General features: G+C 37.7%; 2 protein-coding genes across 4 annotated transcripts in view; one reads left to right on the top strand and one right to left on the bottom strand.

The window, feature by feature from the left end:
• RSPH14 (radial spoke head 14 homolog) overlaps nucleotides 1–16,050 on the top strand; it is a 62,054-nt gene that overhangs the window by 28,220 nt on the left and 17,784 nt on the right. The window lies entirely within an intron of this gene.
• GNAZ (G protein subunit alpha z) overlaps nucleotides 1–16,050 on the bottom strand; it is a 42,069-nt gene that overhangs the window by 21,154 nt on the left and 4,865 nt on the right. For both annotated transcript variants that reach the window (XM_071763238.1, XM_071763239.1), the window contains one exon: nucleotides 2,255–3,534. In XM_071763238.1, coding sequence (XP_071619339.1) covers nucleotides 2,255–2,977 — 723 coding nt within the window. In that variant the 5' untranslated portion in view covers nucleotides 2,978–3,534. The remainder of the gene's footprint in view (nucleotides 1–2,254; nucleotides 3,535–16,050) is intronic.

Here is a 16,050-nt window from a genome sequence, read left to right as displayed (position 1 = left end):
TGGAGATACTACTCCAGGAAGCATTTTAGACTCAGCAACACTATTATTTGTAGGGCTTTTTTCACAAGTGGCAGTCTCAGAGTTGCAGTTCAAGTGATGTACCAGTGTTGGTAATGCTCATAGTTCAGCTATTGCAGCTGTTTAATACTCTATCTTCAGCATGCCTGGAACACATTGTGCTCTACACAGGAAAATTATGGATATGTTTATAGATAAAGGAAGATGGGCCACAGGTAACCTGTTCTTTCTGATGATGCAGTCTGGTTCCTCCTGAAATGCTATTGGTGTCCCTGTCCTTTTTGCCACGTAAGTAGAACTGTCAGGAAGATGACTCTTCTTGCATATTTAATCTGTGTTCTAATTTCTCAACCTGTAATAAAAATGTCTGCAGAATTTAATTTTATAGATAGGCAAATACTTTGACAGTGGTTACATACACATGGAAGCCGAGGGATGATAGAAGTCTGACTTTCCTTGTTGTGTACCCTCTTTATGCAGTAGTACCAAAGAACAGCAGACTGCAAAAAAGTATAAACAACCCTCCAGGTTGCTAAAAACCACAATAAAAGTGGGCTACAATGTCACTCTTAAATAACCCAAATTATTACTTAGCTTGATTTTAGATAAAGGAATCAATATCAGCATGCATAAAGCTTTTTTTGCTATTATATTATGTTTTCTGCACCGTTTGGGCTCCTTCTTTTCAGTTTTTAAATCTGAAGAACAAGCAGGAAAGGTCTAAAGAAAGCAACTAACTCCTAGTCAGGGGCTGGATATAAATAAGATTCACTTTCCTAATGCTTCTGAAAACAAATAGAAAGAATTAGGGACAATGCTTCTTGCGATTCAAGTGGAGGGTACTAAACAAAAATCAGACAGAAATCTGTCACACTAGGAAGGCACCAATGCCAAGACAAGAGTGTTGAGATAATAAAACCTAAGTGCATGTGTGGGACTGCAAATGGTGAATCAGCAGAGTAAGTGCAGTGGATAAGCTGTAAAATGACTACAGAGGATGAGAATATTATATGTGATAATCTATACCAATGAAAAAGGGCCAATGCAAACAGTGCCAACAAGGATTATTGAAAATACTGTATCTTTGCAAAAAGTATTTAAGACAAAATTCCATACTTGTAGAGTTGCCTCTGACCCTTGCCTACTGCTTCTGCTGTAAAAGAACAATGATTCTGGTGTTCTGGCTATACCAGAAGCCAATACTGGTGAACAAGCTTTCTAAATAAGTAACAACTGAAGCTTTGTAAGGGAGTACAAGAGAAATAGGAGCATTTTAAGGTTAACTTTCTGGGTTTACATTAGAGATTTTAATTCTTCCTGAAAGCTGTTTTCATCAAACATAAATACACTATGTTTACGAACTGCCAGAAGATAAAATCATTGTGTTCCTACCCACAAATTCCCATCTCTTAAGCATGATGTTTTACAAGGCTGACAAAAAATGAGTTCAAATTAAACCCTGTAAAGGTTAATTCAGGAACTTAAATGTGATAGTAAACACATAGTTGCACATGCGTGTTAATGTACTTTTCTGTAGTTACTAGATTTGCATACTGTTAAAACCAGAAGATTAAAGGGAATTAAACAAGAGTATTTATTCATTGAACAAGACAAATCAGCCATATAATCAAAAACAGTCAAAGAAAATCTTAAATTTAATAATTCCATACTAGTGAAAAATATTCTTGTTTGGGTTTTTTTTGTTTTTTTTAAAATTAATTTAATTCCAAATTCCTGTGGACAATCCTCAAAAAATTAGGGAGAAAACAGTTAACTTACTGCTATTTTTAGCTTCAAAAAAATTTGGGGACTTTTCCAGGACTTGGAAAACATGGTGTCCAAATGAACATTCCCTCTACTCCAGGATGTCACTGCTGTCTGCCTTTTAAAATCATGTTTGGAGTAACACTTAACCAGGTAAACATCAAGCAGAAAGGCACAAAAAAAAAAAAAAATCTGCTGTCATGTGACGAATGACAGTATTTCCCAAAAGTATCATTAAATAAATCATTCCCTCCAGAGCAGAAAACTATCCAAATAGAGTAATCATAGCTGGATTGCAGCTATGGAGCTGCAGCTTCACAGATTGGAGGTGGGAGAAAGGAATCACATTCAGTACTGGGAACACAGGGATTGCTGCCTCGAGAGTGAAGGGAAGTGGGGTAAAAATGAAGGCCAAACAATGTGGTGAGGGAAAGGAAGAGAAGGGAAGAGAGCAAGTAGAAGGTGCACTTACTGTTTGATTATCTTCATACAGCTTCAAGTCATACCCACTCAGCTCCACACAGAAAATTATTGCTGTAACCCCCTCGAAACAGTGGATCCATTTTTTGCGTTCAGATCTCTGTCCACCCACATCCACCATTTTGAAAGTCAGCTCTTTGAAGGTGAATTTATTTTCTACAATCCCTGTGGTCATGTCCCGAGAACGCAGAATATCTTCCACTGTGGGGATGTAGTCCAGTGCTGCAATCCTTTCTAGGTCATTTAAATAGTAGGCAGCATTATCCTCTAGGTGGTACTCATTGGAGCGGCAAAAACACTCCTGCACACCGGGGTCTACCCAGAGCCGTTTCATGACTCCCAGCAGCTCAGGAGTGATCTCGCCTTTGCTCTCAGCTGGGCCTGTCAGAGCAAAAAGCTGCACAGCATCATAGGCTCTGTCAGGATTGTGAAATTCTATCTTAAGGGTGGCTAGAGCCCGGATGATCCGGGTGAGGGAGTCAATTGCGTTGTAGATAATCAGAGGTTTGTATTCCTTGCAAGCCTCTAAGTTAAAGCCACCGCTATGAATGATTTTCATCTGCTTTACAATAGTGCTCTTCCCAGAATTGCTGGTACCCAGGAGAAGGAGCTTGATCTCTCTTCGTTGTCGCTGACTTTCAGAGCGCAGGTGGCGGTCAATCCTTCGGGACCGCCGCGCTGCCTCTTTCTCCTCAGAGCTTTGCCGACATCCCATGGTATAGCAGGCAGGTACAGAAGGGAAAGGCTGGAGACTGTCGCGCTCTTTTTGTGACTCTGGAAAAGATCAGTGGTGTCTTTCAGTTCTCGTGCCAGGTACGCCTTGAATAATAAAAAAAGTCACTATCCAATACCTGATGATCCAAGATGCCTGTACCACCTAATTCAGTCCCAGCACGGGTGCAAACACATGTAGATATGCAACCACGGAAATAGTCTCTTCAGTAGATCTCATGGCACTCCCCTTTCCAGTGTATAAACATTGGCACATTCCTGTTAATGAAGGGACGCTTCCCTCTGCCACACTTTGGCCAGATCCATCAAATAGTCTTTCCTGTTCTGCATAATTATTTTGCTGCCTTCTGTCCAAAGCTAAGGAGCTGCACTTTCACCTTCTCTTCTGTAGCCCTTGTCTTTTAATTGCGTTTTCTGGTTGCTGTGGTGATGCTGCTAGATAAAGCTGAAGCTCTTTTCAATGGTGCTGTACTTGTTTTGTTTCTCTTCCCCCACTTCTTCAGCTGATCCAGTTCAGCTTTGTAAATCTGTGCCTTCCACCTGCCAAACAATGAGAAAAGAAATGAATGAACTGAGTTTCTGCTTCCTTGCTGCAAACGACTCACTCTCTTCTGTTCTAGACTCTAAACCTTTTATTGCCTCAAACAGAAAATACAGGTGGAAAAAATATGTCAAGAAAAACAAAAATCCTAGCAAAAACTCAGGGACAGCTGAGGCTTGCCAACCTAAGAAAATGTGGTTTCTGAACAATGGTAAATCAAATCTCCCTTTCAGCCTTCTGTGTTTTATTATCTAAACCTACATGAAAACAAACAGTGCTGAGCTGTGCCCCAATTTCTCCCTCAGCAAGAGCTTATGGCACTGCTTTTTCTGCACAGTCCTGTTCTGGCTGGTTTTCCTAAAGTAAAAAATGAAAGAGACAACTACTTTTCCCAGTCTCTCTATTTAAAACAGTACACTGTTCTCAGACAGATGTCCTCCTTAGTTTTCTTTCATCTTTTCTGTTTGCTCTGAACATTTAAATAACTAAATTAGGAACCAAAAGGTGGTAATTAACTTTGCTTCTTTTTTTTTTTTTTTTTAAAAGGGAGAATTACTGATCTGTGCAGAATACAGTGACAGATCTCTCCCTTGGAGAGCAGTACTGTTACACATAGTACCTGCATCCTGCTTAATCGATGAAGGGATGAACTACAACAAAATTCATTAATTTCTTTTCTATAGCAATCATTAAACCTCCTCTCTTCCATTTTCAATACAGAAAAACCTGAGATGCAGTAAAAGTGAACAGTGACTACTACAAGGCAAATGTTTGATAAAAAAGCACAGGAAACACCTTCCCAGGGCTCAAAGCTTTTCAGTGGCTGTTAGAGCAATTATTCTTTCCCAGATCAGGGGTTAAACCACTAGTTGGAGCTCAGCAGACAGCAACAGCAGGAAGCATTTACCTCTCACAGAGGGAAAACACATTACTATTAGCTGATTGGTGATAACTTGCCTCTTTTCTAGGAAGGCCTTGCTGCTCCCACCAAGCTCAGAGCACAGTGGGTAGCAAAATCACAGATGCTTCCTCATGGTACACAGGTCTCAGCCCACTTGGGCACCTCTCTCACTGCCTGTTTGCTTGTGTCTAGAGGGTCTTCAGTGAGAACTTTTTACAAATTAAGTGTGTGCCACTGAGATACCCTTAGAGGTAGGCTTGAGAAAAACTTCTGAGCCTACTAAAGGAATATAACTTCTATTAGATTTTAGTAAGACAAATTCCATTTTCAAAGTTCCCCTAGAAGCCTTTGGAAGTTTTTCCTGCATGAGTTTACTGGTATTTCATTGTAGATGTGACAAAGCATTGAAATACACATTGAATAAAATAATTTTGCACTACCAGGAGAGGGACAGAATTATCACAGCCAGATGCTGAACCTCTGGCTTTTGTAGAAAAGACATTGAACTACAACTACTTGCAGACTCATGTATTTTACTTCACTCTTTCCTAAGCATCACAGCAGAAATTACCAAAGGATATTTCAGCAATCCAAAGTAGTGATCTGTAATCAAATCTTTTAAATGGGGTACTGGATTTATCAACAGGTATTTTTGGTTTCCCCACATCACAGGGTAAGATCCACTTACACAGAGACCCCAGGAGGATGGGGTGATCTCATTCCTACTTTACACAGTGCACACAACATCCTGCTAGCAATCTCAGCTGGCATTGTAGGCACATGCATGATCTCCCTCAAATGCAAGTGGTACCAGTAGTTTAATAATTTGGCTTCACCACCACCACCCCCCACACACAGAGCTTTAGGAGCCTAATCTTACCCAGCTCTTTACAATATTTCCATCCTAGCAGCTAGGTGATTCATACTTCTTCAGTAATACCTCATTTAAGTAAAGGGAAGTTCAAAAGGTTGCAGTAAACTTTCCACAGTAGTTTTTGTTATAGTTGCCAGCAATCTTGGTTAATTCAGGACTGTTATTCTGTTTAGTATTATTGAACCTACACTATGAGAGGAAGAAAACAAAACCTTACCCAAGCTACATTTTCTGAGCTTATTGGGTATGATAACTCCTTTACTTATCTGAACGTAGAGGAAGCAGACCACCTGTCTGAGCACTCATCCATGTGAAAGAAAATACAAGCAAATCCAGGAAGAAGTAGCAGAGCACACATCTAAGACTGAGAAATGTAAGCTAACCTAATGTAATCACCTTCTAATCATTATACACATCCACAGAGGATTCCAGTACTTTAAAAAAAAAAAAAAAACCACCTTATTTTTACAGAGTTTAACTTTCAATCACTTCTTACACTATTAACAAAAGAGAAAAAGGCATGAGGGAGTATGATATATCAGGCAATACCCAAGGAAATCAAGTGTTCTACTAAGCAAGCATCACTTTTTTTTTTCTTTTTTTTTTTTTTTTTTTTCATAAGAGGACCTGAGGCTAATAAGGAATGGAGAAATTGGTTCAGATTTTTTAATCCAGAAAAGCAGTGAGAAAGAGTCCCAAACCTGCATGCAGTATAAATGCAAGGTTGAAATGATGTCAGAGAAGTTAGTTTACTGTTTAATATATGGCGATTTAAAGTGCATTTGTTACAGAATAAAGTTGTTTAAAAACAGTGGCCACAACATTATTAATATTCTCTTTAGGCAATCATTAAAAATTTGAAAGAAGAGGAGGGAAAAAGATGACGGAGGAATACAAAGATTGGATTAGTTTTTTTCTTAATACAACCTCCTAGTTGGTACTAGAACTTTTTGTGGCAGTTGGATGACAATATTATGTTGCTATTTTCCATTGCTTAAAGCCTCTGGAAAGTAACTACATGGAAAGTATCTCCATCAGAAATCTAAATAAATTTCCTTGAAGAATGCAATATTCCAGGAATATTCCAGTGGCTCTAGCAGTGGGTGTGCAGAAAAGCCTGGCTGCTTGACAAGGGCAAGAGGAGAAACACCACACAGAGCATCTGCTTTGGGGACATACAAGCATCACACTCATTTAAAAATCTGTAATAAAGCAACATACAAAATGCAGTAGCCACTCAGTGTTTTGTAAGTGTTTAGGTGATGACAGTAGTGTAGATTATGTCTTTATTAGAATTGCTGTTTAGCTTTTGTCATCAGTGTTGCCATAATTCTTATGTGCATGATTCAGGAGCTAACACCTATCACAGAGTTACTGTTTCATGGGTCTTACAGAGCTTAAGGAGATGACTTTTACATTAAGGAAAAGCTCATGACTCAAATTTCCTGTCACTCATTCAACCTTATTGCACATATTACTTCATGGAAGTACACGTTTGGTAGTTATCATAGCAAAAGAAAGTTGTGGAGGGATTTGGAACAGGATACAAATGTAGTCTTGTAAAAGGTATTTTCTATTCCTGTGCATAAAAGGTCACATAAGAGAGCAAAACTCTGTTTCTTTGAAGTGTTCCAGTGATAGATACGAGCTAATCAGAGGTCAAAATCAGAATCTCTGTAGTAAGAACCTGACAGCCTGGGTACAGATAAAACTGTCTTGAAAACAAGAAGTTTGGTTAATGTGATAAGGAAAAGCAGACACTGAAGATTCCAAGATTGAAGCTTGAGGCCAAACAAGGAGCAGGAAGAAGATGGTCCAGTAAATGGGAACCATGCAAGCAATAGGTGATGGATAAGATGATGGGTAAGAAAGCCTCTTTGAGACTCTATACACAAATAAATCACAGTAGTTCTGCTTCTGTCTTTTAAGGGAAAGAAGCAGAGAGACATAAATTAAGGCAAAGAATGAGAGAGTTAAGTCAGAAGCTGGGTAAGTTTTCTAACGTGAACTGAAAGGATATATAAACAAAGCAACCAAAAACTTCTGTATCTAAGAAAAGAAGAGGGAAGGAATAGCCATAGAGGAAGGAAAGATAAGCTGAGAAAAGCAGATGGGCACATCTTACTATATCATATTGGCAGGAATCAGAATAAATTATATAGAAAAGAAAAAAGGCCAGTGGGAAAGGATTGACTCAGAAGTTGTAAAGACAGGTCTGCACATGTTGGAATGTAATTACACTAAAAGAAGAAGAAGAATAAAGCAGATAATAAATCTATAATATAAAAAATCACCCGGGTCATCAGATTTCCACCAGAATGGTTTTGTTAGAGAAAAGACATTGTTGAGAATGAATCCAGGCTGAGAGTTCCAGTAGAAGTGATGAATGCTGACTTCACAGAAAGGCTGAGCAAGAGCATGGGAGGAGTGGACTAGCAATGTGATAGTTAATGCTGGGAACCAAGCAACAGAGAATGAGTAATATTTCACAGAGAACAAATCAAAAGAATCTTGGTGAATGGAAAAACAGAAAAACAGATGTAGGTTGAATGAGCATGCAGGAGCAGCAAGTTGTCAACATGAGATAAAGTCAGAAAAGGAATATAGATCTGTGTAAGGAGAGAGTAGTTCAGAGTGAGGGAGTTCAGAGAGAGTGGCTTAAAGAAACCATGAGAGGAAAGAGTGACATGATGCAGGAAAAGCATCAAAGAACTGTTCAAAATGGAAAAGAGAAGGAGAGGAAAGCAGGACTGTGAAACAAATAAGGCAAATAATTCTCAGGATGGTCTAGTTTAGGAAAACCAGACAAACCTGCTGAAGCTGTCAGCATAACAGAAAGTCATAGATGTGGATTAATATGCTGTTCCTAATACAACAAGAGAAAAAAAGGAAGAAAGAGTGTGAATATCAGCATAAGAGGCAGGGCTATTATCAGGGATCAATTTGGTACGTCATGTAGAGAGCAATTTCCAGCCTTGGGCCACATATAAAATGAATCATATGAACTACTTCAGAAGATGCCTACATCAGAACTGTGGATTTCACTGGTTCCATTTTAACGGCTGAAATTAAACATCATTAGATCCACAGAAGGGTTGATGAGGAGTGGAAGAAGTATCAGGCCACAGCCCAGGAAAAAAAAAAAAAGAAAAATCCCAAAAGGCTACACAGAATCCACAGTGTTCTCTGAGTGTGACTCATGGGAGAGCACTTGTGTGCTACTAAGTACAGATTGCAGCTCCAGCCTACGCCAGGTCTCATTCTGCTTCTCTTTTCAAATTCAGAAGCTTTGGCAGTGTTACAGTCCTGCTGTATGCAACAGATCCAGCAGGTACATCTCAGACAGCTGAGCTGGGATTGTAGTTACTCTCTAATTCAATGGATCTTTCTTATAAGCTAAATATGAAGGAAGTTGTCCATGTTCTTGTTTTGATATAACGTTGCTTTGGGCCCAATCCAAAAACCAGATGTACTTCTACTTCACAAAACATAGCTCTACAACCAGAAGCATTTAAGTACATCATTGTACAATGCCTAATTAGCTCCTGGTTTCAAAATTTAAGCTAATACCTTGTTTATGATATTTTTCCATCTATGTATATTAGACCAGTAGCAGCTGGCTTAGATAACTGCATTCAGCACTACATTGCACACAGCAAATGCATCATTTAGTACTCCCTTTACTGAATAATAACCTCTCCACTGAGGTTGTGTACAGACCTATATGTATTGGAGGGGAGGAGGCTCACTCACAATAAAGCAAAAAGACCTTGGTAACCAAATGCATCAACTTCTTTAGCTGCAATTTCCCTCCAACAACACCTCCCCTCTAAAAAAAAAAAAAGGAAAAAAAACCCAAACCAGCCACACTAAAAATTCAAAACCACAGATTGCTGCTAACATAAAGAACCTACCATCCTTTTCAAGGTTTGGCAGCTACTAGGATTTCTCTTCAGTCTCTGCTTTCCAATTCCCTCTCTTCAGAGGGATGATCACACCTTCTGCACACCCCAGCTGCTGTTGCTGCAGTTGCACACCCACCACCACCAGCCAGAGGAATCCCAGTCACTTTGTGAAGGCTCCTAACTAGGGATTATGAGAAGCTCTGCTAGCTTGTGGTGTTAAACACACATACAACATTAGAGAGCACTGGAGTGGTTGATTTCCTTTTATCAGGCTTCACAAATGTCTTTTAATAAGCAGATAAAAAGAGAGAAGGTGCAGTTTTAATTATCTGAAGACACTGAAAGCCTAATTTATCCAGAGTGTGCAGGTAGACCAACAGTGCAGGCAGCTCTTGCAAAACCAATGTGTTTTTCAATGCTTATCTTCTTGAGAGGGTAAGGTTCTTAAAATAATGATAGTTTTTTTCAGTGTATTAAATCTTTTTTTTTTTACTGAGATCAAGAATATTTCTATTTGGCACTAAATGAGATTGCAATAGGAGCTGGAGGAACTCCACTTAAACAGTTGTGGTGAAATGGTTGTGCAGGCTCTAAGTGACACCTTGGGGTGTGAATATTCAGAATAAATGCCACTGTAATTGACTAAAGGAAAAATAAGATTAAAAACACACAAACCCTGCAAAGTGCTATGGCTGTGATTCACTTGAGGGAAGTCTTTTAGTTGGCTTCAGTGGGTTTTGAAACAAGCCTGTGTCCTGTTTTGAAAGGATGCAAGTAAACATAATGTATTTAAAAACACTGCAAGCAGGAAAACTGCCAGCAATGTGAATATTTTTACTGATGAAAACTTAGTATTTAGTGAGTGATTCATACTCTTCTTGTATATGAATATCTACAGCTGAAAACTTCTGTAAGAATAGATATGAAATGGAATAGTCTTAACTTTCAGCTCCCTGTGATCTCATCATTACTGTCTCACTCGTAGGTACTGAAGCACAATCAGAATCATTGCATTTTAAGAGTAATTTCTTCTCTATGTGTGCATATGGTAGCCTGGCTTCTCTTGGTATTCACTGTGTGTGTGTTTGGTCACAGGTCTAGTCAATCTTTTAAGAACAGAAGCCAGATTTGATCACAAAGATTTTGAGTCATAATTTGACAAAACTCAGATGGATGATTTCACCTCTTCATAGGACTATACAGGTTTTGTCAGCATTGTGGACTGCTTCTGTATCCTTCTAAGAGTAGATTTTTGTCTATAGCAAAAAAAAACCAAACCAATAGATATTTTATGGTCATTAATGTTAATTATTTTACAAATGAATATTTAACAAAATGAGTTCATAAATGTAAGTCCATCTTTAGAGGAAGGTTGGAGGGGTTTTTAACCTGGCTACATACAACAATTTAAGAGTGACGTGACTTAGATTTGGCTGGGCAAAGATAGGGTTTTTTTTCAGCCTCAATTTTTTCCCCAAGCCTGAATTATATAAATAATAGATGGATTTATTTTTTAGAGATAAACCAAACTCCATTCACATTTTTCCTTGGTCTTCTGTTATTTTTCATCTGTGCATTGGTAACTGTACTACCACTAGTATCAGCAGTTGTAGCTCCAAATTTTGTAGCACATCCTGATTATTGTTTTGGTGTTTGAGTAACACTGCTTGTACTTGTGTGTGTTTATGTGTGCGTGTGGAGACAGAGGGGGAGGAAGGTAATTATGACTCCTATTCATGTTTGTGTGGTATGTAAGGACATTTCCAGCATTTCTATTTTTTCTCCCTGTAATCCTGCAAACTCCCAAGCTATGCAACCCAATTTCTATATTTTTACTAAAATTTGTGACTGATTCTTACTAAAACCTGGCTAGTTCTGCATTTTTACTGGTTCTTTAGACCTTAAATTCTGTCTGTAAATAATCCATCTCTTCTGCTGTACCATTTCTCCTATGTTGAGGTCAGAAAAGTTTCCCTTTTGTGTCACACCTCAAGTAGCCTTGTCTCCTTTTATTTAAGGTGACTATTAATTAGCTCACCATTTTGTGACCTTTATTGTTTTATTCATTTTGTTTGAAGCAGGGTCTTGAATCAAATACTAAAAGCCCATAGGCTGATTTATGATGGGACCTACATGATCTACTGCTTCTCTTAAGAGGAATAAAACCAAATTTTGTGGCTTTTTCTGCATGAGCTCACCTTAGCAGCCTAAGTGAGAGTTTCACAAGCCAGACAAATGTATGACTATAACCACACAGTGCAGGTTTAACATCAGCATTTCAAATGGTTGCTCTTTTGTTCTTTTTACTCTCAGTGACATCTCTTCTTGACTCAAATAGCTGTGGCACTAAAATTATCTTAAAGCTGAAAGGTGCTAATCGAGCCTTTAGTTTATTCATTATTCAACAATGGATCCTTAGTTATTCATTTCTCATTTCTAGTATTACCAGAAAAAAATATACTTATGGTAACAACGTATCCTACTATTAAGATGGCAGGTAAAGCTGAAATTCTACCACTGATAAAAAGCCACAGCTTCCTAAATATTCTAGTTAGCATTCTAAATTTCACACTCGACATATTCAAGAAAAAAGTTCATGACTTATAATTTTATTTCTTTTTTGCTCAATCTGCTGTTGATACTGTTGTAAAAACAGTTATAAGAAACAGGGACAGCTCTGCAATAAAAAAATACTTTATATGCACTGGAGATGACTCAGAATGGATCCATACCTTAGTGGAAAGGTCACACATGGATTTCTCAGCAAGTTCAAAGCAGTGCAAAAGCTGTTGCAGATGTATGCACACCAGTGACCAAATTCACCCTGAAGTCACAGAACATGCTGACCAACTGGGGGCCAACATCTACATAGCAGGACAATAATTTATCTTGAAAACTTTAGAAAAAGAGTTTGAGGACACCTCTGAGATCACTCATAGTGGGAAGAGGTGGGGATCTGTGTTTACAGTGATCTGCTCTCAGGTATGTAGGCTGCTATGAAGTAGCACACCATTTCTTCCCTGATAACAACCTATAGCCTTCCAAGATAATTGTGCTTCAAAGCATAAGTTTTGTTATGTTTTGGGTCATTTACAGCACTTTTAAATTGCAGCACTGGATCCAGTATTGTAACCAAGATGACTCTGCCTCCCAATGCCATCTGTGACTTTTGAACAGCTTTTGCATCTTTGTTGTTGCAAGGCTGAAAAAAACCACCTGCAGAATGCATCTTAGTAGTAAAAGAACAACTCATTACTTAAAATCAACCCAAAAAGCTACAAACATTTCAGACAGCAAGGCACATAAAATTTCTTACCTCTCGACTCCAGGAAAACACCTGATAAGGCATCTTTCCCCAACAGGTTCCCAAATGCACACATGAAGAAAATAGTTAAAGAGCTCACAGCTGACAGTTTTCAGCCCAACACACCTTAAAGGAATTTTAATTTAGTTTAAATTTCTTCCAGCTGGCAGCAATTCCATTAAGATGCAATGCCACTGACATGTAGGCTTACTAGCAGTCTTCTCCTCCCCAAATTTTTTTTGCCCCAAATACTTCAGGAGCAATAATACAAACAATTTGTTTTGTCTCTTTACCCACACAAGACTGAATGCATTGGGAGAATACCCAGTAAAAGTTTTAAGTAGATTTGCTCTTTTAAAAATGCAGGCATGGCATAGAAATAGCAGAAATGGGCAATAGATCATCATCATAACACTGATTGTATCTCCTTGACTCTTCTGAGACCTTTTTTTTTCCCAGTTCTTAAAAATTAAGTACAATTTCAGTTTGTATTTAAGATTCTCATATGTGTCATTCAGTGCAAATGTACCAAAATAATTTTAACCATCCCTTCCCATCTTGTGCATTGGTTGCAGGAGGGAGCTCATCCAAAAAGGTGACATTTCTAAAGGCTTTTGTGTAAATTAAAAGGAAGAGCCAAATCCTAGGAATTTTGCACACCTGCATTATTTCTGAACTCTCTTAATCTTGACCTTCTAGTGTTTGTATTCTGTTGATCTCCATTTGCCTCAGGTCATTCCTAGTACAACCTGGATAAATTATTTGTAGTGAAAAATTGTATTTCATGTGGATTTTATAACTAGATACCTGAAAAAATACCTAACTTCAAATTATATCTTACAAAATATGGAATCTATAATTGATTATTCTGACAAAACATGCAAGACACTAAAAAAATGAGATTGCTACACTCTTAATGTAACTAAAATCAACTAAATAACTAAAATCAAATCTAAATCAAACTAAATAACTAAATAACTAAATCAAATCTAAATTTTCTTCACAACATAGGTAGATAGGTAATAAACATGTCTAAGAAAAATTCATATTTGCACATCATATCTTATAGCTGAATAAAAACAGTGTTGCCTAGATTGACAGTCTTCTGTATGGCCTTCTTTTTTTTGTAAAAATAGTTTACAAGCACTTTATTATTTTTCCATTTGATTTTTATTGATGGGTGAAAAATTATAGAGACTATGTAGATTATAGGATCATGAGAAAGTACCTTACTGTCTTTGTACTCACCTGAATTTCACTTGGCTGAAATTCTTCCAAAGATAATATAATTAGGGGAAGTTCTCAGAGAGGTAAGAAGGAAGGTGATCTTCCTGCTCACGGAGAAGTTCTCACATTTGCTAATTAAGTCCAGAGGACTTAAAAGTATTCTCAGAGTTCCATGTGACTGTACGACTAACTTTCCCCTTAAAGCTTTCTTTTGCATCACCCATCAAATCAATTCTTACAGAAAAACATCATGCCTAAATAATTTCTAAAGTAGGATATTGCATTATTTTCTACTTGGGATTCATTGCTTTCCTGTATCAGAAGACTCAATTAGAAGAGCAACATGAATTACTCAAAAATACAGAAAAGCTCAGGCACTGCTACTCTTGATCCGAACGGGGGATCTGAAGTTTAGGATCTGAATAGGGAGAAATGGTTTTTCATGACTGAGCCTCCATTGGAGAGCCAGGTTAAAGCAGCCTGGATCCCAGCATGATTTAGAACAGTTTCCAGGTGTGATCCCAAGAGGCCACAATATCAGTGGCTGTTCTTGGTTTCCTTGACTGCAGAAGTGAGGAAAAAGGGCAATGTTGCTAGGCCAACAACACAACAAGGAGAGAGGCTTCTCTGGTTGCAGATCAGGGCAATATCCTCTGTAAACATTTAATTTTAGTTTATAACCTGCTTGCACTGGCAGAGGCTGGAACTATAACACAGCCAATAATTCCATTCTTTGTCTGTGTGGTAGATTATTACTTTATCAGTGTTTTAACTTATATTAAATTCTATTGCACTGTTCAGGACTGCAGTATACGCTCAGTCCTCTCTTGGAAAATGAAGAATTGTGATTTGCAGTCTTTAGAGTCAGATATTCCACCTTGTGTTGAGATCTGATACTTTGTTTATATGTCTATATATTTATTTAACCTGTGAAATAATATTGTGCTGATACAAGATGCACTGATGTCCGTATTAGGCTAAAATCTTGCCATCTATAAAACAATTGCTAGCCCCTTGAATTAATACATTGTTGAAATGAGTAGCCAAGAACTTGTCCTTAAAAAAATGATGTGAAGTCTTCAGTATTCTATCTCTTTTTGTGTACACACTTCCAAAAAGCAAACTTGACACACCCATGTAATCACAGTCATGAGGCGAAGTTCAGATTTGCTTTTGGTAACATTCACAGCAGGAAACAATCAGAAGACTTAGGCACATCGAGTCAGGGAACAGAAACAATAAAATAGATCAATTGTTCAAATTTGAAGTAAGCTAGCTTTAGAATTTTAAATACCAACATAAATGTCACTGAATTACAAATGAAGGTAAGTTTATCTGTTCATGGACATAAATGCATTGGAAAAAAGATTAAAACCACGTCTGAAATGACAGATTCAGGTGAGATTCTGCCATTACTGAGCCATACAAAATGAAAGCTCAATAGGTGCTTAGCAGTTGTAAGAATATATAAATATCTGCCAGCTACAAAATGGCTTCTGTTATATCACCCTGGCTCTGCCAAATTTAGAAGAAAGGTGTCTTGAGAGAAAATCTTCCTCACAAGACCCACTTGCAAGAAAGGTTTTTTGTGGGACACTGTCAACTTGGTGGCAGTACAGAGAGATGCTCCAGTACAACAGTGTTTACACTGGTAGATTTTAGTTTAGGATGAATTTGGTTAGCATCATATGCATTAATTTACTGACAGATTTTAATGCTTTGAATGATACAGGAAAAAAAAATGTAGCATTAGTTTTAATCCTCTCTCATAGATAAACACTAGGGAAAGTAAGCAGCTAATATCCTGGACTTTCCTCATAAAACATCCAGACTAGCAAAAAACCTCTTAATTCACATTTATGTATAAATGGATATTGTATACCCAATTGGCATATTTCATTAATACATTCCAAATAGTTGGATTGTATGACTTGAGCTGGTAAACATCCAGAGAAGAAACTTTTTATTTAAAAAACAAACAACTTAATAAGTCAAGTTGTATTATTTTCAGAAACATTCAGAAACATATATATCCTTTAAAATCATACATATATTTCTCTTTCAAAGGAAAAAGTATAAGAACCAGGTGCACACCCATCTGAACTGCAAGCCCCCCCCCATGAGCTGAACATCCAGCTGGGTTTTTGTTAATGTGCCATGACACATTCACCTGAATTTATTGCATGTTTTTTCCTTCCCAGACACAAATGCATCAACCCTATTTGTGCATCAACACTTGATATGTTGCTTAATTGTATTTGCATTAATTAGCTTTTTGAAGATCTTCCACATAGTCTCAATAAG

This window comes from Heliangelus exortis, chromosome 19 (assembly GCF_036169615.1).
Source record: "Heliangelus exortis chromosome 19, bHelExo1.hap1, whole genome shotgun sequence".
NCBI classification, from domain to species: Eukaryota; Metazoa; Chordata; class Aves; order Apodiformes; family Trochilidae; genus Heliangelus; species Heliangelus exortis.
This window is presented reverse-complemented; position numbering and strand designations above follow the sequence as displayed.